This window comes from Hemiscyllium ocellatum, chromosome 3 (assembly GCF_020745735.1).
Source record: "Hemiscyllium ocellatum isolate sHemOce1 chromosome 3, sHemOce1.pat.X.cur, whole genome shotgun sequence".
Classification (NCBI taxonomy): Eukaryota; Metazoa; Chordata; class Chondrichthyes; order Orectolobiformes; family Hemiscylliidae; genus Hemiscyllium; species Hemiscyllium ocellatum.
In genome coordinates this window covers 23,452,484-23,477,364 of record NC_083403.1, presented here as the reverse complement: position 1 = coordinate 23,477,364, position 24,881 = coordinate 23,452,484, and the positions used below count along the sequence as shown (strand labels likewise).

Here is a 24,881-nt window from a genome sequence, read left to right as displayed (position 1 = left end):
ATCTTACTCAGAGAGAGAGAGACAGAGCGAGAGAGAGAGATAGAGACCTCACACAAGATCCTATGTCACAACTGCTGGTTTACAAATAAGTTCCTTTCCTCTTAAAAGAAATAAATATGGACAGGCGTATGAAAACAAAAGGTCAAAGTGGAAACAGTGCAGTAGGGAGAGGAAGCTGTGAAGTGCTGATTGTCAGAGGCAGGAGGAGGAGGGAGGAGGGGGAGAAGGTAGCTCTAAACTCCCTCCCTCCCAGAGTCTGAGAGAGGACTGGGCGGAACCAGGCAGTTTTGACGTGAATCCTCAGCCACGGGCGTGCTGGAAATAAAAAGAGCAGAGTTTAATACCAGAACACTGACTCATCAACGCTCGGGCAAGGAGTAAGCAGCAAACCCGGAGACTAATAGAGTGAGGGAGGGAGGGATAGTGAGGAGAGGGGAGGGGGAGGCGGCGCAAAGTCGAAAAAAATAATTAGTCACTGCGGGGAAAAAAAAGCGATCAGACCCGCTAAAGGGGACCGAGAAGTGTGTGGAAACAAAAAAAAAGTGACTTTATTTCTCTGTAAAATATTATTAAAGTTTCAACCTAGAAAGAGAAGGAGGGCTGGTGTGGAAGGCGAATCCAGGAAGTTTTATGGATTTTTTTCTATTGCAGAGAGGAAGACTTGTTTTAAAGCGTGGTTCATGACAGAAGCGTGGAATTAACTGAGGAAGAAGTTTTTTTAAAATTTTCTTTTAAAACGGACTTGCAGATTTTATTTAGTCTTGGTTTTGGAATTATTCTGACCCGTTTGTTTGAAATATTGACTGTACTTACCTGGGGAGAGACTGACGGTCGGTTCCAGCTTTAAGAAGAAGTGGGAGAGGAAAAAAAACCGTCTTCCTGTGTTCCCGGGGAGGGGGTGGTGGTGGTGGTGGTGGGGGGGACCATGTACCAGGAGTATCCAGTGAACTACGACTCATCGTCCCGCAGCAGCTTGTCTCCAGCTCACCAGGACAGTGTGTTCAATAGCTCCGCGAGCAATTTCAACAGCGCTTCACAGGTAAGAAGTGATCTGATTCCTTTCACACTTGTACCCTCTGAAAATCCATTTTGTGTAGGAATTTTGGATTCTCCCCCTCCCCATTGTGTGCCACTTCACTGAGCCTTAATGTTTTTCGTGTTTTTCTTTTGATTATATTATCCGAGTTTCAGTAACCTGTCGCTGACCATCCCCTGTGTGTGTGTGTGAGTCCTCCTTTCGTTTCTACCCCCCACCCAGCCCGGACTCCTGGACTCGTGGCTTGTGTGTTGCTTCCTGTTCCCAGTCGGCGGGTATCTGTCGGAGCTTGACACTGTGTGTTTAGCGCACTGTTGTAGTGGCGGAACTTGGCGCTAGTGTGATTCACCAGATTGTAGGAGCGGACCCGCTGTGTGTCTGCAGGTGATGCTTGACGTGAAGAAGTGACACTCTTGACATTAATGACTTGCTTCAGTCAGGGGTGAACAGTAATGAATTTACATCCGCGGGAAGGAATCTCTCACTTTTTTTCTCTCTCACTCTTTTACCAGGAGTCTTACTCCCATCCCCTCTTCATTCTCTCTACTCTAGCCCCACAATCCTGTTATTCTTTCTCCCTGATTTCGTTACAAACTTGGTCGATTTCAGGGTGGGGGGAGGGAATGGAATCCAGACGCTGTCAGTCCCTCCAGCATTACATATCCCAGAGCTGTCTGGGAAAAGGAGCATTGGTTTTCACCGGAATAACCCGAAGGCAGCTCAAATGTCTGAAACAACATGTGAAGGCAGCACCTTCCCAAATATCGGAATATCTGCCCTCCCCGTCTTTCCAAACAAAAAATAAAACGAAGTATCTGACTGAAAAGGACCCGAATAATAGCCGGTTTAGATTTGAGAGAAAAGCCCAGTTCTGTACCGGATCAGGTCTACCTAGGGCGCTGTCACTGTAACTGCAGCCCTGTCCTGTCCGGCCCTGCCCTCCTTATTTGCTTTATGCAATCTTTCGCACACTGTTCCTGGCTTTAAGGTTGATGGAGAAATGAGGCGAGCAGGAGGGAATCTTGCGCAAGGCAAGAGTTGGCTGAAGTTACAAAATCGGTTGCGTAACTCTGTGTGTGTGTGTTTTTTTCAAAATAAAAGTCTCCAGACTTTCCTCCTCCAGCCCAGCGGCGGAAATCGTTCCCCAGCCTTGGTGCCAACGTGATAACTTGTAGCGAAGTGCTTTCAGATGTTAACTTTACCTCGCTCCCTCCCCTTCCTGTGCTCCACAAGCCAGAATAAGACTCCCCCCCCCACCCCATCTCCATCCCCTTTCCGGGTAGCGCTTGGGAACATTGTTCCTGCTTCTCAAATCTGTCACCTTCTTAATTGGAATTCATGTTAATATTTGATACTGACTGCATCCACCTCCCCACACCCTCCAAATCAGCTCCACCCACACTAGCCGTTCCTGGGCCTCCTAACTTTGCATCCTGCTCCGTGGACTGAGCTGTGTCAGTTGTGTATTTAAGATGTTGACTTACTGTAAATATACAGCTACACAGGCGACTCTCTGACCACACCCCACAGCTCCCTCTCTCTCTCTCTTACCCCCCCCCCCCCTCCTTTTTTATTACACAGTGGCTGTTTTGTTGGCTTCCACAGCTTGTGGTTTGAAACCATGCCGGATTAGAAATTTTCGACTCTTATAGCATTTTTACACATGGAAAATTAAATGTACCCCGGTGATACATGGTGTACAAACTGTGTGTACTCTGTGCCTCCATCTCTCTGGGCTCGTATAAGTACTACGGGAATGGGGGGGGGGTGGGGGGGAATTGGGGGGAGGTCTCAGACCAAGGCCAGCTGGGATTTCTTTTTCAGCTACATTTTCTCTGTCTGGCATCTGTCCCCACGGGCTTGCAGTAACTGATTTTGAGCTCGTACCCAATGGATAATTGACAGGTTTCTATAAAACTTGTCATCACCATCGGTTTTCCTCCTTCCAAAATCGTCACAGGAGAACAGGAGGTTGTTCAGCCCGTCAGGGTTCTGCCCTATCCCTGTAGACCAGTGAGTGCTTTCAGATGCTTACCCAACTTGCTGTTGAAAGCCACACTTGAATCTGCCTCCACCACACTCTCAGGCAATGCATTCCAGATCCTAACCACTTGGCATTTTTTGAAAACCAAAAATATTCTTATGTTTCCTTCAGTTCTTTTGCCAGTCTCCTTAAATCAGCATTCTGTATCTACAGAAGTGAAAAGGAACAGTAGAATTTTTATAGCACCTTTCAGAACCATCAATGCATCATAATCAATTAATCTGCCTTGGGGTATTGGCTGGGGGAGAAATATTGACCAGGCACTTCTTCGTCAAAATAGTGTCTTGAGATCTTTTTTTGTGAGGACAGAGGGCTGCTTGATTTAATGTTTCATCCTAAAGGTAGGTTGGCCTACCATCAATTGTCAACTCCCAAAGTGGGTGGATCAGGGAATGGGATTAAGGTTTAATACTAATAATGTTTGCAAGACAAAGTGTCAGAGGGGATGGGTCTCTAATGAGGGAAAGACTCACTGCACAGATGAGAAAGGGATGCCAGCAGCATAGGTGGTTGGGGGAAGGATTTGGTTTTTCAGTGAGGCATATCCAGATTCCATATGGGAATGTCTAGCTCACTTGCTTGACAAACTGTACTATGGTATAAATGTGGGCAACTGTCAGGTCTAGTTAGGATTTTGTGGGTGTGAGTGCCATGATCAAGACCAGCCTTTGTTGCCCTGCAGTGACTGACTGGTTAATTGATGCCTTTTTTTTGCAATTATATTCTGGTCTTTTTGCACATTGAGCCTAGGAACTTCCCCCTCACCTCGAGGTCCACAAATAAGGAATGCTACCTATGGTTCCTAGCTCCATGTCAAATAAACCAATATAAGGAAGGCTGTCACCCTAAGAGGCCTCAGGCACTCTCTTTAGGTTATGCCTTTTTTAAGTTGAGACAGAGATGTATGGTCAAATCAATCCTGGCAAATTATATTTCAAAAATTGACTACCATACATTGATATGCAACAGGCACATGTCTGTTGTGCACACAAGTGATGTATATTTAATACTGATTTTGCATTGAAATATAAGTGTGCATTTTGTTCATAGGCATTTTTCGATTAGATTAGACTTACAGTGTGGAAACAGGCCCTTCGGCCCAACAAGTCCACACCGACCCGCCGAAGCGCAACCCACCCATACCCTTACATTTACCCCTTACCTAACACTACGGGCAATTTAGCATGGCCAATTCACCTGACCCGCACATCTTTGTGACTGTGGGAGGAAACCGGAGCACCCGGAGGAAACCCACGCAGACACGGGGAGAAAGTGCAAACTCCACACAGTCAGTCGCCTGAGTCGGGAATTGAACCCGGGTCTCTGGTGCTGTGAGGCAGCAGTGCTAACCACTGTGCCACCGTGCCGCCCGTGAACTGAACAAATCAATTGTAACCTCTACAAAAAATATTAATGCATATTTCAATTTTATCAATCTTAAAGCCAGGAAAATCATGAAATATGTTCTATATCCCTAGTCATCCAGGATTTACAGTTTAGTGAGATGACAGCCTGATAATGCCACAGAAAGATAGGAGTAGATTAGATTACTTACTGTGTGGAAACAGGCCCTTCAGCCCAACAAGCCCACACTGACCCTCTGAAGAGCAACCCACCCAGACCTATTCCGCTACATCTACCCCTTCATCTAATACTGCGGGTAATTTAGCATGGCCAATTCACCTAACCTGCACATTTTTAGACTGTGGGAGGAAACCAGAGCACCTGGGGGAATGTGCAAACTCCACACAGACAGTTGCCTGAGGCGTGAATTGAACCCGGGTCTCTGGCGCTGTGAGGCAGAGTGCTAACCATTGTGCCACCAAGCCAGCCATTAACTTTATTTTCCTGGTGTGTGCCTTGTATGCATTGCCATAGATGAGCTCCATCATCACTTTTGCAAGACAGCATCCACGATGGAAATGATGCCTCCCATATTCTGGCCACCTTCAATTCATAACCAATGTCTGGTTTGAATATTAGCTGTCTTGATCATTATCAAAAGAAAGGTTCATAGTTTGGACATTAAACATTCTCTTCTATTTTGCAAGAACAGTATTTATTCCAGGTTGCACTTAGTCCCGACTCGGACAAAACTCATTATTCTTTCAACACTGCCACTGGAAACCACTGTCCAACTGTGGGAGTTTATTCAGCACAAAGCTTCAGTGGTTAAAGGAGTTGGCCCACCAGCAGTGTACCTCAGTTACTGGAGATAGGCATTCAATGTGGGATTGCTTGTGTCTTTATATGACAAAGTAAGATTGAGGGTGGAGCATTTTGCGATATGATGATGTGTGTCATGATTGCCAAAGTTTCCTTCCCTGATGTGAGGGGGCCACTCCAAATCCACTGTATATAGCTGTGACATGAATGCTTGTTGGCTGAGGTATGCCAGAGCAGTGGTATGCAATTCTTTCATTTTTGCACGCAACCCTCCATTAAAACTGAGGCAGAACCCTTCGGAGTATAGATATGTAGAGGGATCTAGGTGTGCAAGTTCACAGTCCATTGAAAGTTGCAATGCAGGTAGATAAAATAGAAAAAAAAGGTCTATGTATGGCATGCTCGCCTTCATTGGAAGGGGCGTTAAGGATAGGGATTGACAAGTTATGCTGCAGCTCTATATAACTTTGGTTAAGCCACACTTGGAATATTGCATACCGTTGTGGTCACCACACTAGTGGACGGATGTGGATGCTTTGGAAAGGGTACAGGATGGTTTACCAGGATATTGCCTGGTATGAGGGATTTTAGCTATGAAGAAAGGTTGGATAGACTGGGTTTGTTTTCACTGGAGTGCAGAAGGTTGAGGGGTGACCTGATAGAAGTTTATAAGATTGTGCGAATGACATGTATAGAGTAGAACGTATGAGGCTTTTTCCCAGGGTGGAGAGGTCAATTGCTGGTGGACCTGGGTTCAAGGTGCAAGGGGAGAAGTATGAAAGAGATGTGGGAGTCAAATTTTTCACAGTGTGGTGAGTGCCTGGAACGCGTTATCAGAGGAAGTCATGGAAGCAGACACAATAGCAGCATTCAAGAAACACCTAGACAAATACATATAAATAGGAAGGGAATAGAGGGATATGGATCCTATAAGTGAAGACAGTTTTAGTGTGGAAAGGCAAAATGTGTCAGCGAAGACTTGGAGGGCTGAAGGGCCTGTTCCTGTGCTCTATTGTTCTTTGTTCTTTATTTTATTTCTTCATTAGATCTCTTTATAGAATCCTATTCTTCCACTACAGCTACCAAATTAACTCTTAAAAGCACATTGGTTGTAAATTTCAAAATAATTTCTCCACTTGGCCTTTTTTGAGTCAATACAGTGTAGCAGCTGGCTGCTTCCTTCCACAGAATGATACAACAAATGGAAAGTTCCAGAAGAGTCAAAATCTGAAAATGTAATCTGTGCAACATGAATTCCAATTCCATCTTGGCAGTTCACAACTTTGGAATTTAAAAAATAGTCACAATTTTTTTAAAAAATGAGAAGCTGTTGAATTATTAACAAACTAAGTCCTTCGGGGAAAGAAATCTGTCGTCCTTGCTCTGTGTTTTTTCTGTCTGACTAAAGTCTGATATAGGCCAATGTACTTGATTCTTGGTCAAGTCACTAATGTGGCTGCTGAGCTGTATCTTGGATGATCAACATTCACATCTAGGTTTGGAAATAGAGAGTAACGACATAGATCAGATCTGTCTATTCTACAGCCTGCAGGCCCATAGGACCTGGAAACTCAGCCCTTTTTGGAATTATTTTATGTTCACTGAAGTGTCCCCTTTTTAACAATGGTGACCTGATTATTTGCAAAGGTTTAATGCCTCATTGGTGACAGAATCAAAATCAGGGCTGCAGGATGTGCTAACATTAGCAGTGGCTCTAGTTGTTCTGTGGATGTGGAGTCTCTGTCGAAACCAGCAATCATTGCTCATTCCTAGATGTGTTTACACAGTTGAGTGTCCCTTCAAAGGCTATCTAAGACCTGGAGTCACTTGGGTCAGACTGGGCAAAGGGAAGGAATTGTCTTTTTCATGAAACTTAATAAAGCTTTTCTAATCAACTGTCAGCTTCTTTGTTTTTTTTTAAAAACTGCTTCCAGTTTCTTATTCCATTACCTTTTAAACTGCATTAAGATTTTCTACCTGCCACACTGAGATTTGCACTCCTGTTCCCTGGATTTTTACTGCAGCCTTCCTAGAGTATCAGACCTGCAAATGTGTTGCTGGTCAAAGCACAGCAGGTTAGGCAGCATCTCAGGAATAGAGAATTCGACGTTTCGAGCATAAGCCCTTCATCAGGAATCGATGAAGGGCTTATGCTCGAAACGTCGAATTCTCTATTCCTGAGATGCTGCCTAACCTGCTGTGCTTTGACCAGCAACACATTTGCAGCTGTGATCTCCAGCATCTGCAGACCTCATTTTTTACTAGAGTATCAGACCAGAAACACCACCAATGTGTTGCCGTACCCATTTAAAGTTTTAGATATGTACAAATCAATGATTTGTGGGAGGAGATAGGAAGGAGAGAAAATGGAGAACAAGGTATGATTTCCAGCATTACGAGTTGGACTGTAAAATGCTGTGGGACTTCCTAAGGTTGTGAAAGTTGCTATATAGATGCAATTTATTTTTAAGTCGAGCAGGTGTTGACCTCTGTGGTTACCATGATGATGCTTATAGTTAGACTTTTCTATAGCAGCGCTGATAATTTTAGAAACTAGAAATGGTTGCCTCTACTTGCAAAAAAATTCCCATGACACTTGTAAGGTGTTTATGAATGAAATATTGATTTTGTTTTAACGTGATGGGACTGCAGCACAAGCACTTATTGGCTTTGTTTTTTTTTCCTTTGCAACTTCCTTTCCTTAGAAATACCGATCCGATATGCCAGGATCCAGCAGTGCCTTTGTCCCGACAATCACAGCCATTACCACCAGCCAGGACTTGCAGTGGATGGTACAGCCCACGGTTATAACCTCAATGTCTAGCCCATACTCCCGGACACACCCTTACAGTCTGCCAGCTGCCAGCATTTCGTCACCTTCCTCCACCACTTTACACCGACCTGGGGTGATCAAAACCATTGGAGCTACAGGGCGAAGGAAAAGAGATGAACAGGTGAGAGATTGCAACTCTGTGTGCCAGCAGAGGTTTAAAAAACAAGCTCCTCAGCCCCATTCACTTCACCATCTGAAGTCTGCTCAGTTTCCTGTTCTCCGTAGCCTTGATAATCATTTTGGTTCCTTTGATCTCAGTCATCAAAATTTTCATATGAATCACCTTGTGGGAACTCATGGGTGGTAAAAGTGAATTCTCTCTGGTTTTACCGTCCTGGCCATTACATAGTGGAGTTGGTGACTGATCATAGCCATCATTGTCTTGGCAATTAGTATACAGCAGACCCAAACATCAAATGTGGAAACTCCCAGTGGTGGACAGCTGTGAGAATATTTGTTCCAAAAGTCCTTCAGACTCCCTCCTTCCACTATCTTTTCGCAAAATATTTCAACTTGAAAGACATTAGTTGAACTAGCACCTTCACTTCTAGACGTTCCTGACAAATTGCTACAAGGAACTTGTAGCAGCCTCGATGCATAAGATTCTGTTGTTACCCAGTCCACACATTCCTCTGAAATGTTCACTTGTGTGCAAAATTAAGATAATGTTTTTTTTGCTCTATATTATGTATCAAGATGGTGATGGGAGTGGGTAGTTGGTGGTACATAGGGCATTCTGGAGGCAAGTGTCATCTTGTAGCTTGAAGAACCTCCACTTCTAGCACAAAATGTGTCCTGTGATAGCTCTTTAACCGATAATATTTACTTTAGTCCACCCCTCTTTCTCTTTCCTGATGCACTATTCTTAATTTATCTAATTCCCTTTGTATTTATGTTCCAGTTTCTGCCTCACTGTTCACCTATTCCACATTCTAACAATCATCTCCTTGGAAGGAAAAAGAAATGCCTTTCATGTTCATGTTCCTTATAGTGAAATTTCTCCTTTTTTAAAAAAAATAAAATATTTATTTCTCTCCCCCTCTGTTTTTCATGGGTCTAAGTGTTGCTGGCATTGCCTGGTTTTATTGCCATCTCCTATTGCCCTGGAGAAAGCACCTCACTAAGCTATACTCTCACCTCTGAATTAATAAAGAAAAGAAATCTGGGCCTCATCTCCACTTGTTAGTAACAAATCTTTCACTGTTTATCCTCTCAAAACCTGTTGTCATTTTGAAATGCTTCATTAGATGACTTCTCGATTGAGTCTGTTCTAGTCAAGGATTTTCCCCCATAAATTTCAACCATTTTCTGCATAACCCCTGTGGTTTTATGACAACTGCCAACTCTGGCTTAACTATTTAATTTCCATGTTACCACACATACAAATTCAATACTACTTCCCTGTTTTTACATTCAAAGCACCTATGTATGACCTGAATAATACTGTTTTATTTTCTTAAATTTGGCTTACAAATACATAAATATTTAATAAAGGAAGACCATAATATATGGGTGTACAATTAAACATAATCACAGTTCGAAACATGTCCCATTGGATTCAGCACAGGGTAGGTTTCTGTGATTGAGTCACATCACCTGCATTACATTTTGTTCATAATTGTAATTTGATCTGTTGTAAAGGACTAGCACAGCTAGTGTATGTTATAAGGAATATCATACTTTGTACGTCTTAAGTATCCACCAAGAACACAATATTAAACTGTAAGCTGCTCTTGTTGTTTAAGTACCTTGGGCATTTTTAATACACTGAAATCGCATTCTGAATCTGTTACTGGACCTAGGATGTATACATAACATATTCTGACATAGCAATTCACCATGGAAGATACTTACAGCCAAGGGCATGACAATGTAAAGTACAGACTCTGCAAAATTTTTAATATTTAAATAATGCCCATTTTGTGCATTATATCAAATAAGACACAGTCCATGCTGTTGAGAGTAATGTAGATTGTCTATGCTGATCTATTAAAAGGAACATCATACACTGTGTAAATCACTGCCTGTGAACATCAGTGAATAAAAGCCAGTAAATGTTAAAGACAATTACACAATGTGTTTACCACTTTGATGTGCTTACGGAATGTTATAGTACACAACAATCCTAGTACATATTATAGATAATTACATGTTCTGAGTGTTAATCATACAGTGCTTTTCTGCTGTACATTACAGCAAAAGAATACAGCCTGTCGATTGCAACAGAATAGCATAGTGTAATTGAGAAGCAGCAATAAAGTTGCTGTGTTTAGGTTGAAGGCAAGCAGGAAGGTGGTGTTAAGTAGTTTAAAACCTGGAGGAGAATAAATTGGAACTATGAGTCAGGGGATTAAAAGGAGGTACAAACCTGTCTGTGTCTCTGGCTGGTTGTGTATAAGTGCAAGTCCATTCACAACTCTTGCTTGAAGCCCAACCAAGTGGGCAGCTTGCTACATGGAGATGCACATTGTGCCCAGTAACTTGAGGCTTGCCTAGCATGAGCTACTGCTCATGTAACACCCATGACAATGTGACTAACAGAGAATTGAAAGAGGTTTATTTGGCATTGCCTCACAACTGCGAATAAAAAAAAAGCTTGACTTCACACCATCTGAAGGTGCTTCACAGCCAGTTACTTGCATTTTTGAAGGTTGGTTATTTTTCAGTTGGTGAAAGTGATTCACGGAGGAAGTTTTTTATTAATATATGCCCGGGATTGGTGATATTGGAGAACTTATAAATGCTGTGATATGAAATAAGGAAACCACAATAATTTTATTTTGCCATCCTGAGGGAGAAATCTTTCAATGATTTAACCTTGTGTAGAATTTTCTGGTATGTTATAATGGGTGTTTCTTCAGGAATTAAGGGATTATACGTTTTTTTAAATTGTGAAATCTTGAAGGACTGAGGGCTGTGCGTCATGACATGCCAAGGTCAAAAGATCATGAGGCAATCTCAGTTGTAACTAGGTGATGGCAAGTCTAGGTTTTTAAAAGCTCAAATGTTGTAGGATGAAGGACGTGATTGAAGGAGATTAGAAGTTTTTGTGGCTTCAGGAAGGAATGAGAAGAAGGTGACTGGTTAAACAAAAGCAAATGCGTGTTTGTTTGTTTTCAGTGTTTCAACTTGTTGCAAAAGATTGGTTCACTCTCGAATCCATCTGTTATATCTTCTGCTAAGTCACAAGATGAATAATTGTAGTGGGATCTTTCTGACAATACTGCATCCCTATTTCCCATTCTAATCCACTGTAACTTAAACCTCTGACTGTCATTGCCTGTTTGAACATTTGTTACATTGATTGCATTGATTGTCTCTTTTGTAAAGAAGTGGTGCCTGGAATCATCCTAAAGTCCTCTCTCTTTTTATTAGGCTACCTGTTGAGCCACTCTCACACAAATATGATTTTGCCCTAATCTGCTAATGGGCAGTTTCAGGCATGATGCCTGATTTTATTCTACAGTCAGCTCAACCGGTATTAAAGCAAAGTGAGTTGTTAACTGGAACTTGCCTGTTTCTGTCGGAGTCCCCATATTCCTGAGTCATCGTCCTAATTATTATGTATGGCTGGATACCACAACTCCGTTATTGTTGAGCTGAATGAGACTGATTCAGCTGTGTTAAGAATATTTGTCTGTTAAGGGCTGCCATCAGTTTACTCTATCCCAGCTATCTCCTGTGTTAAGCTCCTTAATATGCTCTGTCTAACACCAACAGAAACTCTTCCGTTTGTGTTGTCCATTGGCCATCTCACTCTCCACTCACAGACATTGTACTCGCGTAATCTAAATGGTTGTAATTCACCCACATCATGCGAAGGAGAGAACACAAACAGTCCTCCTTGCCTCGAATGTCAATCCTCCTGCTCCTCGGATGTTGCCTGATCTGCTGTGCTTTTCCAGCAGCACACTTTTCGACTCTGATCTCCAGCATCTCCCTTTTTAAGAAACATTTGTATTGTTCTACAGTGTGTTAGAGCCAATGAAACACACCACAAGTCTGGTGGCTGTATAGGAAATGACTAATTTGTGCACTGCATGGCTCTCAAATGGGTGAACGACCACATCCTCTTTTTTTTGGTTGAGGTGTTGACAAATACCAGCCAGCACACACAGACTACCTCTGCTGTTCTTTGAAATAGTGAGCCTTGGGGTCATTTATGTCCACGGTAGAGATCAGACAGGGCTTTTGTTTTGTGTCTCGTCCCTCAGTACCTCATTACAGCTTTTATACACAGGACACAATCTAGGAAGCAATGCCGTGTACCTCGTTTGAAATCCAATTCATCTTGTTCGATCGGTAATGAGCAGTGGAGGTGCTGGAAGTCAAACCCATGTCCTGCTCAAACCCCTGGCCAGGGCTGAACCTGCTGGGCTGCTGCAGCTCTGTCAGAGAATTGCACAGTCGGTTGGTTAAGTTGGAGACACCTGTCACCTGTTATACTGAGACTGAATTCTGTGGCAAAACTAAAATGAGAAAAGGTTTCCACAGAATTGGAAAGAGAGGGGATTGGAAAGTAATTGTCATTGGCATGATATTTTCTTTCCCTCTGTGCTGTTTGTTTTGTGCCATATTTTTATTTCTTCTGTATAAAGAAAAATTGTACTTTTTATTCCCCTCCTCTTCCCCCTGCTTCTGTTTAGATTTTCCACTGCCGCCTGCCACTGCCGTTTCTCCATCCGACGCAGCAGCATGACCTGGGCCGTGGGCTTCTCAACGGCCACCGTCAGAGCTGCTCCGCAAGTGACCACGAGCTGCCATGTTACTGCAGGGTAGGTCTGTTCCTGCCATCTCCCCCTAGCCAGCAGCTGGGACTGCTCAGTCTTGGTAGGGGAGCCCAATAAACGTCTCTCTTTAGCACTCCTCATCCGTCTTCCTTTTAGTTTTCCGGATTTTCATCCCATTTTGATTTCTCGATTTGTGAAATCAATGTTAGGAAGCGCTTTGGACAGTATTGCTAGTATTTCCCTTCGGGAGTGTGTAACTGGGTTTTGGGCTACATTGTTTGTTTATTTGGCCTAATTTTCTCCCGCCTTGTTTTTTTAAGCAATTGATTATTTAGAAGCTTTTCTGGCATGCAGGACTCTAAATCCACATGAGTGCAGTGTACTAGTCAGTGGTTGTGACTGTGTTCTATGCTGTCCTATTCTGTATATGGGGGTTTTGTAGTTAACTTTCACAGTAACTCTGCCATCCTGTATCCTATTAGTATCCCCTGGTTCCCCTCCCTACTCACTCATTGGCCCCTTGATTCTGGCACTGTCCCTTTGACTTGCGCACTGGCCCTCTGCTTTTATCCCACCTCACCTCTGGTGTCCTCTCCCCTTCCTGTTTCCTCTTGGCTCTGCGTTCATATCTTTCTCTGTCTCCTGTTAATTGTTTTGCTGTTGCCTCCTTAGCTCTGCACGTGTTCCATTCCAATTATTCGTCCAATTTCGCCCCCCCCTCAGGTGATCCTCTTGTGGCGCAGTGGTACTGTCCCTGCCCCGGTCCTGGAGATCTGGGTTCAAGTCCCATCTGTTCCAGAGGTGTGTAATAATATCCCTGGTCAGGTTGATTAGGAAATAGGGTATTTTATTTTAATTTAACCTTTCTTGCTGTCCTTTCAGACGGAGTATTCCAGATCACAACCCCCTGTGGGCATCATTTTGCTGCATTATTGTCTCTGGCTCTTTTCTCAGTTATTTCTCAGGCCGCTGAGAACAAATGGCTCTTCCTTGTTTCCTCTGTTAATTAGTCCCCACTTATCGGGTTATCTGGTTAACAGACTGTCAAGCTTTTAGACAATCCTGTCCTTATTCAGCAGTAGAAAACCCTATCCAATACTTTGCCTGAACACTGTCCCTGTGACTGTCGAGAGGCTCGCGACAAGATAAATCTACAAATGTCCTCACCTGTTTCCTGACCTGGCGGCCTCACTCAAAAGCTCACTGAGCCCAGATGTTCACATTTGCTTTCAATACCCAGTCTAAACTATTACCTTTCTCTCTTACCAGTCCATATCAAATAGTTTCTGTACAAAATCTTTAAATTTATTAAATTCATATGAAAATACAGGGACCAATGGTCACTACTAAACCAACTGTGCCTTATGGTGTAATCATGATCAGCACCACCATGTGTTTTTTGTGCACTATGTGTGTTTGTATGTACATGTGGCTGTGTGGGATGCATGCACGTATTTTATGTTTAATGAGTGAAATTCTACAATTCAGGTCAGTATCGGTCAGCTAAGGCAGAAGTCACAAAACACCAGGTTATAGTTCAACAGGTGAAGTCCCCTGATGAAGGAGTAGCGCTCCGAAAGCTTGTGATTTCAAATAAACCCGTTGGATTATAACCCGGTGTCATGTGACTGACCCCTCCACATCAGCGGGCTAAGGTGAGGAAAATGAAAGAAGTCTCTGTTCTAGTGATGCCTCCTGCAAAATGTGTGCATGGGTATTAAGTCACAGCCAAATCATCGTTTACCTTTGCATAAACACCACGAAGACCTGTTCTGGACCATCCAGCGTTTATCTGGGGACAGTTATTACCCTGGAACTTGGTTCCTGTCTAAGGCAGTGTTTACAGGGTGATTGAGGGAGGGATGAGACAGATGCAGCAAACAGCAAAGAGTTTGTTCTCCCATGAACCACTTATTGGAATCATAGAGGGGTCCAGGCTCTTTGTCCCAGATCACCCTTAAAGAGTGACATTGACAAGTGATTCTACATTTCTACACGTCATTTCTTCACATCAACGGCAGCTGGCATTCTGTCACATTTAACAGCCAAACTTACCCTGAGTATTTCTGCAGTGGTCTGCTGCTCTCTTTGTAACTGCAGACAGATTATGAACCAAGAATGTGCCCATTATCAAATGGATTTCAATGGAGTTTGTTTGATGAATATAGGTTGGATCTACACCAGGTCTCATGGGTCTGGGACTTTCCAATGCAGTTCTGAGGGAGAACTAACTTGTCATTGATGTGGGTGAAATGAGCTTGGGAAGACTTCTTCTAGAGTCCTGGCCAAAAGTGACCTGAGTGCAGAAAGCTACATAAATGCAGGAACCTTGAATATGTGTGAACACTGGTTGCCATTGTCAATGGGCCTGCTTTTATTTATTCATTCACGGGATGAGGGTGTTGGTGGCTGGGCCAGCATTTATTGCCCAATCCTAATTGCCCAGAGGGCAGTGAAGAGTCAATCGCGTTGCTGTGGGTCTGGAGACACATGTAGGCCAGACCAGGTAAGGATGGCAGTTGCCTTCCCTAAAGGTCATTAGTGAGCCAAATGGTTGTTCTGCCATTCAGTTCATGGTTATCGTTAGACTCTTAATTCAGATTTAAAAAAAACGATTGAATTTAAACTCCACCTTCTGTGTGATTCAGACCCAGGACCCCAGCACATTATATGGGCGTTTGGATAAGTCCAGCAATAATACAACTAGGCCTCCCCATCAGTTGTTGGCCAGTATTGGTGATCTCTGGTTAAAGCTGTCACCAGTAGGAGAACCCACTCACTGTCACATTCACTCAGTGAGCACTAATCCCGATGCTAATGCCAGCTTTTAATTCTTTGAGCAGCTTACTCCAGAGGAAGAAGAGAAGAGAAGAGTTCGACGAGAAAGAAACAAGTTGGCTGCTGCGAAATGTCGGAACAGACGTCGTGAACTCACAGAAAGGCTTCAAGATGTAAGTATACGAGGTTATAACTGTGTCCAACTTTAGTAGAGGCCAGTTATACCCTGGCAACAAACACCCACAATTGTCCTGAATCTCCAGGAATAAGACTGGAAACTAAATTGTCTCTTTTACTTTATGGTCCGTTTACTTTCAATATGTTTGTTAATTATTTTATGAACAATTCTGTGTTGAAGAGGAGGGAGGAGCTGCTCACTGATGGTCAATGTCCATCCAATTGGTGCCTTGAGTTTTGCCAATTGATGTGAAGAGTCTGTATAGTCAAGTTGGAGGGGTCAGGCCGCCATTGCTGGGAGTGTGAGGGGAGAGAGCTGGCAGCTCGAGTGAACTTCCTGAAGTACAGTCTAGCCCTGCCCCTGAAATCACCATACCACCTGCAACTGCTCAATCTATAATCCATCAATAGGTGGGAACGAGGTGACAGTCAGCACCTCCTGTAAACCAAGGCAGCTCCATTCACTGGATAATCTGCAGCATAGAAAAGGCTCTTTATTTCAACAAATACTTATCCATGCAATTGCATTGGGGAATATACATGTACTGTGTACAGTCATGTGGTGTTTGGGTGGTATTGATGTGGATAGCAATGTACTGATCCAGGCGTACAGATGTGGCTTGGGATATATTGATCCAAGCGTTCAAATGTGGATTGGGATATAATGATCTGGGTATACAGATATGGTTTGAGATGTGCTCTAGCATATGGATCAGGGCATGTTGAGCCGCGCACAGGCGGAACTCGAGGCGTGCTGAGCCGCGTGCACAGGCGGAACTCGGAGCATACTCAGCCGCATGCACAGGCGGAACTCGAGGTGTGCTGAGCTGCACGCACAGGCGGAACTTGGGGCATGCTGAGCCGTGCGCACAGGCGGAACTCGAGGCGTGCTGAGCCGCGTGCACAGGCGGAACTCGGAGCATGCTGAGTCGTGTGCACAGGCAGAACTCGGAGCATACTCAGCCGCATGCACAGGCGGAACTCGAGGTGTGCTGAGCTGCACGCACAGGCGGAACTTGGGGCATGCTGAGCCGTGCGCACAGGCGGAACTCGGGGGATGCTGAGCTGCATGCACAGGCGGAACTCGGGGCATGCTGAGCCGCATGCACAGGCAGAACTGAGCTGCGTGTACTGATCCCACTGCAGTTTGCTGGTCCACTTTGTGCTCCTTGCTCTGCCTTAGTCAGGCACTCTCCCGGCTTTAAAGTTGAAATATTATAAATGTTTAACGGTCAGAATCTCTGCACTCTGCCAGGAAGATTGCGATCAGAATATTGTAAGTGTTTGCTAGAATATTGATGCCACAAAACATTTTCATGTCTTCTAAAGCAACATGTAGGATCTTGCAAAGAAAGCATCTGTGCCAGAAGCGGGTCACCCTGCAAAGAGCAACATTGAGAAACAGATCCGTACATTGTTTCACACAAGCAAGCAGAAACTTGCTGTTCGTGAGGCAAGCCTTTCTCTGGTCCTTGCCTGTGTGGTACAGTTTCTTAAGGCCCCTCACTCTTCTTTCTTCAAAAATCGTAGTCTGTATACCACCAAAAGGTTCTCATCACCATTCCTGACACATTACCAATTGGCAATGTACCTCTTGGAAAACTCAATAAATACCCAAAGCCAGAATAATATCTTCTTGCCTTGTATTTTTTTGTGTAGCAATTGTCATTTTAAAGCTAACGTCAAATGCATTGGAGTGCACAGTTTCTCTCCCTCTTCCCTCTCCACCTCAAAACCAAGGGTGGAGTGGAGCTAGACTGAAGGCAAGGTTGGGATGTCGGGGTAGGTAAATGAAGGAAAACTAAATAAAGGTGACAAATCCTTCTCCCAAATCATTGGTTAGGCCACATAACCCTCCAGTTCCCTTGGCTGCTCCCAGCCAGTCCTATTTGTTCTGGGATTGTCAAATGGAGCCCTCCAACACAAATATATAGAGTTCAGCCTATGAAAGCCAACTGATTTGCAAGTCTTCATTTATTTAAGACCTTGGTTTTGTTCTCTGAAGGCGGAGTCATAGTCTGGTACCTTGGGCTGGAGAAGTCTCTGTCGTGTTATACATTGGGACTGCAGGACAGTGCTGGGGAGGTGATGGCCGAGTGGTGTTGTTGCTCTACTGTTAATCCAGAGACCCAGATAATCTTCTGGGGACTTGTGTTTGAATCCTGCCAAAGTAAATGGTGGAACTTGAAATCAAAGAAAATCTGGAATTAACAGTCTGATGGTGACCTTGAATCAATTGTCAGGAAAAATTCATCTAGTTCACTAATTTCCTTTTAGGGGAAAGATACTACTATCCTCGTCTGGACTACACTTGATTCCAAACCCACAACGATATCGTTGACTCATAGCTGCCCTCTAGCCAATGAGGGATGGGCAATAAATTCTGGCCTAGCCAGAGGTGCCCTCATCCTGTGAATGAATTTTAAAAAAATAACCACATTTGTGGGCAGAGTCGGAATGGGTCAATGGGAAAGATGATGTAGCTAGTGTAGGAGGCTCCTGAGAGTCTCTGTGTTGCTGGTGTGATGGGTGATTCATATAAACTGTGCAGCTGGAACTTAGTTCATAATATTGCGACTGACTTATGTGGAGAACAGAAAGAAAATGCTTTAAGAAGCCCAGCTTCGGCAGCTCAAGGAAGAGGTAGGCATTTCTGGGGTTGCTGTAGTGAATCCAGGATAGGTCACCTTTATGATGTCAGAGTCACGGGTGTCTCTGACATGATCCACATTGAACCAATAACGGTGTTGGGGGTAAGGTCCTGAAGGCAGACTTTAGTGAACTGAGAGAGAGAGAGCAGCAACTTAAAGGTTGTTATCTCCAAAGCAAATGAGCATAAAATATGAGGATTAAGTAGATGATTGGGAGTGTAGCATTGACTGGGTAAGAAAGGGAGTGTATTAAAGGGCATAATCCTATAAAGGGGGTACAAGATCTGGGTGTATTTGTAAATAAATTATTGAGCATCACAGGTAAGGTCAAGAAAATGGATAATAAAGCATATGGAACGTTGCACTTCATAAAAGAAGACATAGAGAATGATTCAATTGTGTATCCAGCTGAGGGCATCACTTTGGGAAAAGATTCACAAGAATGGTTCCAGGGATGAGGACCGTCAAGTTACATTTGATGGATTAGAAAAACTGAGGCTTTGCATAAGAGGAAGTTGAGAGAAGATTCAATGAGGTGTATTTGAAACCGTGGGGGATGTGGACAGAGTATACTGGGAGCAAATGCTCCCCCTGGTCCAAGGATGAAGAACCAAAGGACACTAGTGCTCAAAGCAATGATGGCATAAGGAAATAAAAAGTGTTTTACACAGCAAGCTGAGCTAGGAGTGGCTGCTGTTGATATCCAGGCAGAATTTAACTGAGAATGGTATCCATGAGCTCTAACTTGATGTTCGGAATCCAGGAGTAATCTCTCCACTGTTTGGAGTTGGAGCACAGAGGAAGCTGGATTAGGTCATGGGAAGTCAGTCAACTCAGTCCCAGGACATTGCAGTAAACTTAATGCCCTTGAGGAAAGAAGTCTTCCATCCTTGCCTGGTGCAGGCCACATAGAGTCATAGAGTCATCCAGCATAGAAACAGACCCTTCGGTCTAACCAGTCCATGCTGAACATAATCCAAAACTAAACTAGTCCCACCTTTCTGCTCCTGGACCATATCCCTCCAAATTTTTCCATATACTTTCCTATTCATGTATCTATCCAAATGTCTTTTAAACATTGTAATTGTACCCTCATCCACCACTTTTTCAGAAAGTTCATTCCACATGCAAACCATCCTCTGTATAAAAAAATCTCTTCTACTCCAGACCCATTGTAATGAGGTCACTTTTCAGCTTTCCTCTGGAAAAGACAGTTTAGAATTAAGAGTCTTATGATGACCATGGATCCATTGTCAGTTGTTGGAAAAATCCATCCGGTTCACTAATTCCCTTTAGAGAAGGAAACTGCCATCCTTAACTGCTCTGGCCTACAGACCCATCAATGTGGTTGACTCTTAACTGACCTCTGGGCAATTAGGGATGGATAATAAATGCTGACCTAACCAATGATGCCCACATCCTGTGAATGATATAAAAAAATAGAAACGGCCTCACAATCCCCTCTGTTAGGGATGGGCAGCAAGTGCTTACCACCCAGTGACACCCACATCTTGAGGAAAAAATTGCACTGTGATAAAGTTCCTCAGGATCACTGTCCTAGGCCCAAAGATCTTCAGTTTATTTGCCAATGATTTTCCTGCCTCCCTAAATTCAGTGGAGAAGCAAGGCCTGGGAAAACTCTAGCATGGGATGACCACTGGCAAATGGCATGGGGCCAGGCAATGAGCATCCCTGTTAAAATGGAATCTGACCATCCCCCTGTAGTATTTGATGGTATTCCATTGCTGGATCCTTTGCCATCAATATTACAGGGGGTTATCATTAGCCAGCAACTGAACTAGCCGAGCCATCTTTGATACTGTGGCCACAAGAGCGGTTCAAAGACTAGGATTTCTGCAGCATGTTTTCCCAAAGACATAAAGCAGGAATGTAATGGAATGCTCCCCACTGGCCTGGATGAGTGCAGCTCCAACAACACACCAGCGAATAAACAACATCTAGGAGGAAGCAGCCTGCGTTATTATCACAAATTTCATCAGCTTCAATATTTACACCCTTTACCAATGCACAGGGCAGCAGTCTGTACCATCTGCAAGATGAACTACAGGGGTGGCACGGTGGCTCAGTGATTAGCACTGGTGCCTCACATCACCAGGGACCTGAGTTCGATTCCAGCATCGGGTGACTGTGTGGAGTTTGCACATTCTCCCTGTGACTGTATGGGTTTCCTCCCACACTCCAGAGATGTGCAGTTTCAGTGGATTGGCCGTGCTACGTTTCCCGTAGTGTCCAGGGACATGAAAGCTATTGTGTTAGCCATGGGAAATGTGGGGTTATGGGGGTAGGGTAGGGGCTTGGGTTGGGTGCTGTTTGAAGGGTTAGTGTGGACTCGATGGACTAAATAGCCTGCTTCCATGCTGTAGGGATTGTATAATTGAAATCCTAGAGCTCCCTAACAGCACTGTGTAGATCCCTACATCCTAAGAAGCGCAATGATTCAGAAAGACAGCTCACCACCGCCTTCTCCAAGATGATTAGGGATGGACAATAAATGCTGGCTCAGCCAGCGACGCCCAAGTCCCATTAGACAATTTTTAATGAGTGATTCATTAAATGGATGTGCTGCTGGAATGTGCTGCTTGTAAGTGTGGTGGAGGCAGAATTAATTGTGGCTTTCAAAAGGTCATTATCTGAAGAAATAAAAATGAGGGCAGCAGGAAACGGGAGCAGAGTGGGAGCATGTCAATTACACGTGCAGAGAACTGGCAAGGGTACAATGGGCTGCACAATTACATCAAAGGAGGAGACTGTTCTGTGAACATTTCCACAGCCTAACAGGTTTTAAACGTGTACTGTCAAGCTTTAGTTCACTAACTTATCCACTTCGTTTTGCCAGCTATGAACATTACCCTTGAGATTTTAGCTCAAGAACTCATCTACATCTACACTTCTGTCTTTACAATGGACCGACTTCCTATTACTATTATTAACCACTTTAAAAATTCCTAATGTTCAGCCAAACAGTCTTTTCTCTCTCGATTTTACAGCAAACAAGTGTTTTTGAAGGAAATGGTAAAGACTGACATTATTTTAATAGCCTATGACTTTCCTCCCGGAGGCTAATCTTTTAAGTCTGAGAGGGTCTCTGACAACCCTGGAGGGTTTGCAACCTTTTATCATTGCCCGACTGTAACGACATAGAGTGGGGGTTTGTCAGGCCCCGGCAGATGGGAATCAAAGAAACGTGAGAGGCAACCAAAAGAAATTTCTTGCACTTACGAACCAGATCAGCACATTGCAAGGTGTGTGGGATTCGCTGGCAGTATCTCACATCCACTGGATCATGGCAACGTTTGGATTTGGACTGGAGACAATAACAGTGAAGAGGACTGTCAGGTTCCACTTGATTAGAAAGAAAGAAGGAAGGAAGGAGAGAGTGATGAAGAAAAGGAAGAGGAATACAGAAAGAAACAAAGATACATCCAAATATATAACTTGTTTAGAAAGAAGCATTCAGCATTTACATAGGGCCTTGCATAACCAAAGTCCTCAGCCAATGAAATATTTCTGAAATGTAGCTCCTGCCATAGTGCAGGAAAGGCAACAGTTCATTTTCAGCAATGTGATAAATATTCATCAGTTTTTGAGATGCTGATAAATAGTGGTGAAGGCAGCAGGAACAATTGCCCCTCCCCCTTCCCCATGAGATCTTTTATGCACACATAACTTGTTAAGCGGGACCTGGGTTTGAAGTCTCCTCTGGAAGGCAGTGCTTCTGACAGTATGACATCCCCTGAGTACTGCACTGGGCTGTCAGGTCAAGCCCTGAAGTGGGATTTGAACCAGGAACCCTTGGTCCAGAACTGAGAGTGCTGCCAACTGAGCCACAGCTGCACTTCTGGTGTGTTTCACATGTAAACAAATTAGAGATTGATTTAGGTCCCCACGTCTTGCCCTTAAGTTCGCGGTGTGTGGGCTCACCGGAAGGGAAAAAAACATATCATTCGCTCACATGGAAAATGAAGTAATAATTTTTTTGTGTGTTGTTATCTTTCCTTTCTTTCAGGAAACAGAGAAACTCGAAGAGGAGAAGTCTGGTCTTCAGAAAGAAATCGCTGTGCTGCAGAAGGAGAAGGAGAAGCTGGAATTCATGCTAGTCGCCCACAAACCTGTTTGCAAAATGGCGCCGGGGAATGACTGCAGGAGACGTTCTCCGTCCCCTGAGCCACAGGCTGGACGGACGCCTAACTCGGTGGTGGTCAAGCAGGAGCCAGATGAAGAAGAAGACGAATCGAAGTTGGCCATGTCCAATGCCGTGTCCAAACCACAGAGGTCGGTCATAAAGCCGGTGACTGACATCTCCATAGCCAACAGCTACTTCCTGGAGGCTGAACCCCTCAACACGCCAGTGGTGGTGACTTCCACGCCTGCAGCTAACATCACCCCGTGTGCTGCCAGTCTAGTCTTCACTTACCCCAATGTGCCCAGCCTTGACCAAGAGCCTGCCTCAGAGTCTTGCTCTAAGGCCCACCGCAGGAGCAGCAGCAGTGGCGACCAGTCTTCAGACTCCTTGAACTCCCCTACCTTACTTGCTCTCTGAGGAATGTGTCAGAAATCCTCCCCACCGCCCAGACCATGGGATATCGCGAGAGATGGAAATGAACTTTGTTGTGCTGACCAGAGTTTGTGGGATCGAACTACTTTAAACACTTCAGACTCGCGGGGAGAGGGGAGTGTGGGTTAGGGAGTGGAGAGGGTTGGGATCATTGCTTGGGGGAGGGGAGTGGGATGGGGGGGTGGAGAGACAGGTGAAATAGTTCAAGAACCTTGGATGTGGTGGTCACCACCGAATGTCGTCACTTATCAATAGCATTCTGTGGTGGACAGTGGTCTGAGGCTGAGAGGGGTGGGAGCAGAATAACTGTAGCCATGAGGAAGTTATTACCATGTCAACATCCATCAGCAGGATGATCAGCCCTTTCCAAACTGTCAAAAGTCAACCAATACCAGGCAACAGGAGAAGCCTATGTTCTGAACTCCATTTTGAAACATCCTTTCCTGATATTCTTTTCTTCCTCAAAGGTTTTACTACACAGGAAATGTCAACAATCCACAGTGTATCACTTCAGGTTTTGGACCACGCAAGTACTTTTAGTTTTAAACCTCGTGCTATCTCCATTTTTGCAATTCTTTCGTTACCGGCAGAGTCTGGATGGAAACCGTTCCCTAATGTGACGTTCATGTCCTGTAAAGAACAAATTACTCTGTGACGCTTCTGAAATGCCTCAGTGATATTCTGAAAAATTTTTGCAATACTGGAATTGCTGTCAAACCTTTTGGATTTCAGCATTAATAGAGCAAAAGGACTTGTATCACAATATTACAGCAGAATGATTATCTTGTGCCCTTCCAACCTCAACCATATACCCCTTCTGCCTTCTGACTTTAATTGTAGTATTTATATATTTTTTAAATTTAAGTGAATAATGGAAATAGACTGTAAAAGCTCCAACTTGGAAAATGAAAGGATTGTGGGACTGATGAAGTCAGGACAGGATATGGAATGTTGGCTCAAAGGATTGCTTATGTAATGATGGCAGGAGGACTAGGAAAGCTGGTATTCATTAGTGTTAAGAAGAGTAGTCTTACCTGTGTGTGCCGGTCTGTTTGTGTATCTGAAGGTAAATCGAGAACACTACTGAAAGGCCCAGCAAAAGGATCAACATTGTGTTGGACCTCTTTGTGCAGACTAATTAATGCTTGGGATGAACTTACCCTTTGAACTAAGGGCAAACGCATAATCTATTGACCACTCTAGGGTCAGTTGGATAAGGTGGTAGGTGTTGGGATGACAAAATTATTTATTTGTTCTTCTGAGATCGATCAAGGGACCTCCCTCATCAATATCGATTCTTGTCCAAGAAATGTCCACTTTTGTTCTGAGAAAACTCCATGGTAACCCCCAAAATCTCAACACCCCTCTGACTCTGAAGTGGAACAAATGGATTTCTATTGAAGATTTTTGGCTTGTCCTGATTTTGGAAAGGTCGTTGTTATTCGTTCACGGACTGGACTGTGAGGCTTATGACAGTAGGCTGCAAACATCTATTCTGGAGCATTGAAATGTGTTTTTCTTCCCCCAGAGGCTGGAAAATGTCAGACTTTTGTGAAATGTCACATTTTTGCTAATGACCGTGGTTGAAAACAACATCCCAGGATGTTTTCCCTGTAGTCAATATGCGAGCAAAGTTTCTATGCAAAATGGATTAATTTCCAACAATGGTACAAGCAGTCATTTGGGAGAAAAGAGCTCTCACATTGCAGAGAAAAAGACACTTTGTCAATTTTTTTTTAATCTTACACTTATCTGGATGATTTGCAAGAGTGCCAATGTAAAGGGAAAGCAGTGTTTTAAATGGATCCAAGAGTGCCAATCGATTGACAAAGAGATTCTGATTGGTAGAGGCTTTGTTGTGTAGAATGTAACAGTGAGATGATTGAAAGT

The 24,881-nt window shown here is 43.8% G+C and overlaps 1 protein-coding gene across 2 annotated transcripts; it reads left to right on the top strand.

Annotated features, from left to right (window-relative positions):
- The first annotated feature begins 400 nt into the window (after nucleotides 1-400).
- fosl2 (FOS like 2, AP-1 transcription factor subunit) lies at nucleotides 401-23,116 on the top strand. 2 transcript variants are annotated; one of them, XM_060856047.1, is made up of 5 exons: nucleotides 401-1,039; nucleotides 7,952-8,200; nucleotides 12,726-12,854; nucleotides 15,653-15,760; nucleotides 22,443-23,116. In XM_060856047.1, exons 1-5 carry the CDS (start codon nucleotides 926-928, stop codon nucleotides 22,974-22,976), a joined length of 1,134 nt encoding a protein of 377 aa, XP_060712030.1. In that variant the 5' UTR covers nucleotides 401-925; the 3' UTR covers nucleotides 22,977-23,116. The 2 variants fall into 2 exon arrangements, with proteins under 2 accessions (XP_060712030.1, XP_060712036.1); XM_060856053.1 differs by lacking the exon at nucleotides 12,726-12,854 and having other exon boundaries at nucleotides 404-1,039.
- The last annotated feature ends 1,765 nt before the right edge of the window (nucleotides 23,117-24,881 follow it).

Excerpts from the sequence above, each read along its gene's own strand:
- fosl2 (XM_060856047.1), top strand. The coding sequence starts at position 926 with ATGTACCAGGAGTATCCAGTGAACTACGACTCATCGTCCCGCAGCAGC. Across the intron at positions 1,040-7,951 it reads ATTTCAACAGCGCTTCACAG|AAATACCGATCCGATATGCC; the intron begins GTAAGAAGTGAT and ends TCCTTTCCTTAG. Across the intron at positions 15,761-22,442 it reads TCACAGAAAGGCTTCAAGAT|GAAACAGAGAAACTCGAAGA; the intron begins GTAAGTATACGA and ends CCTTTCTTTCAG.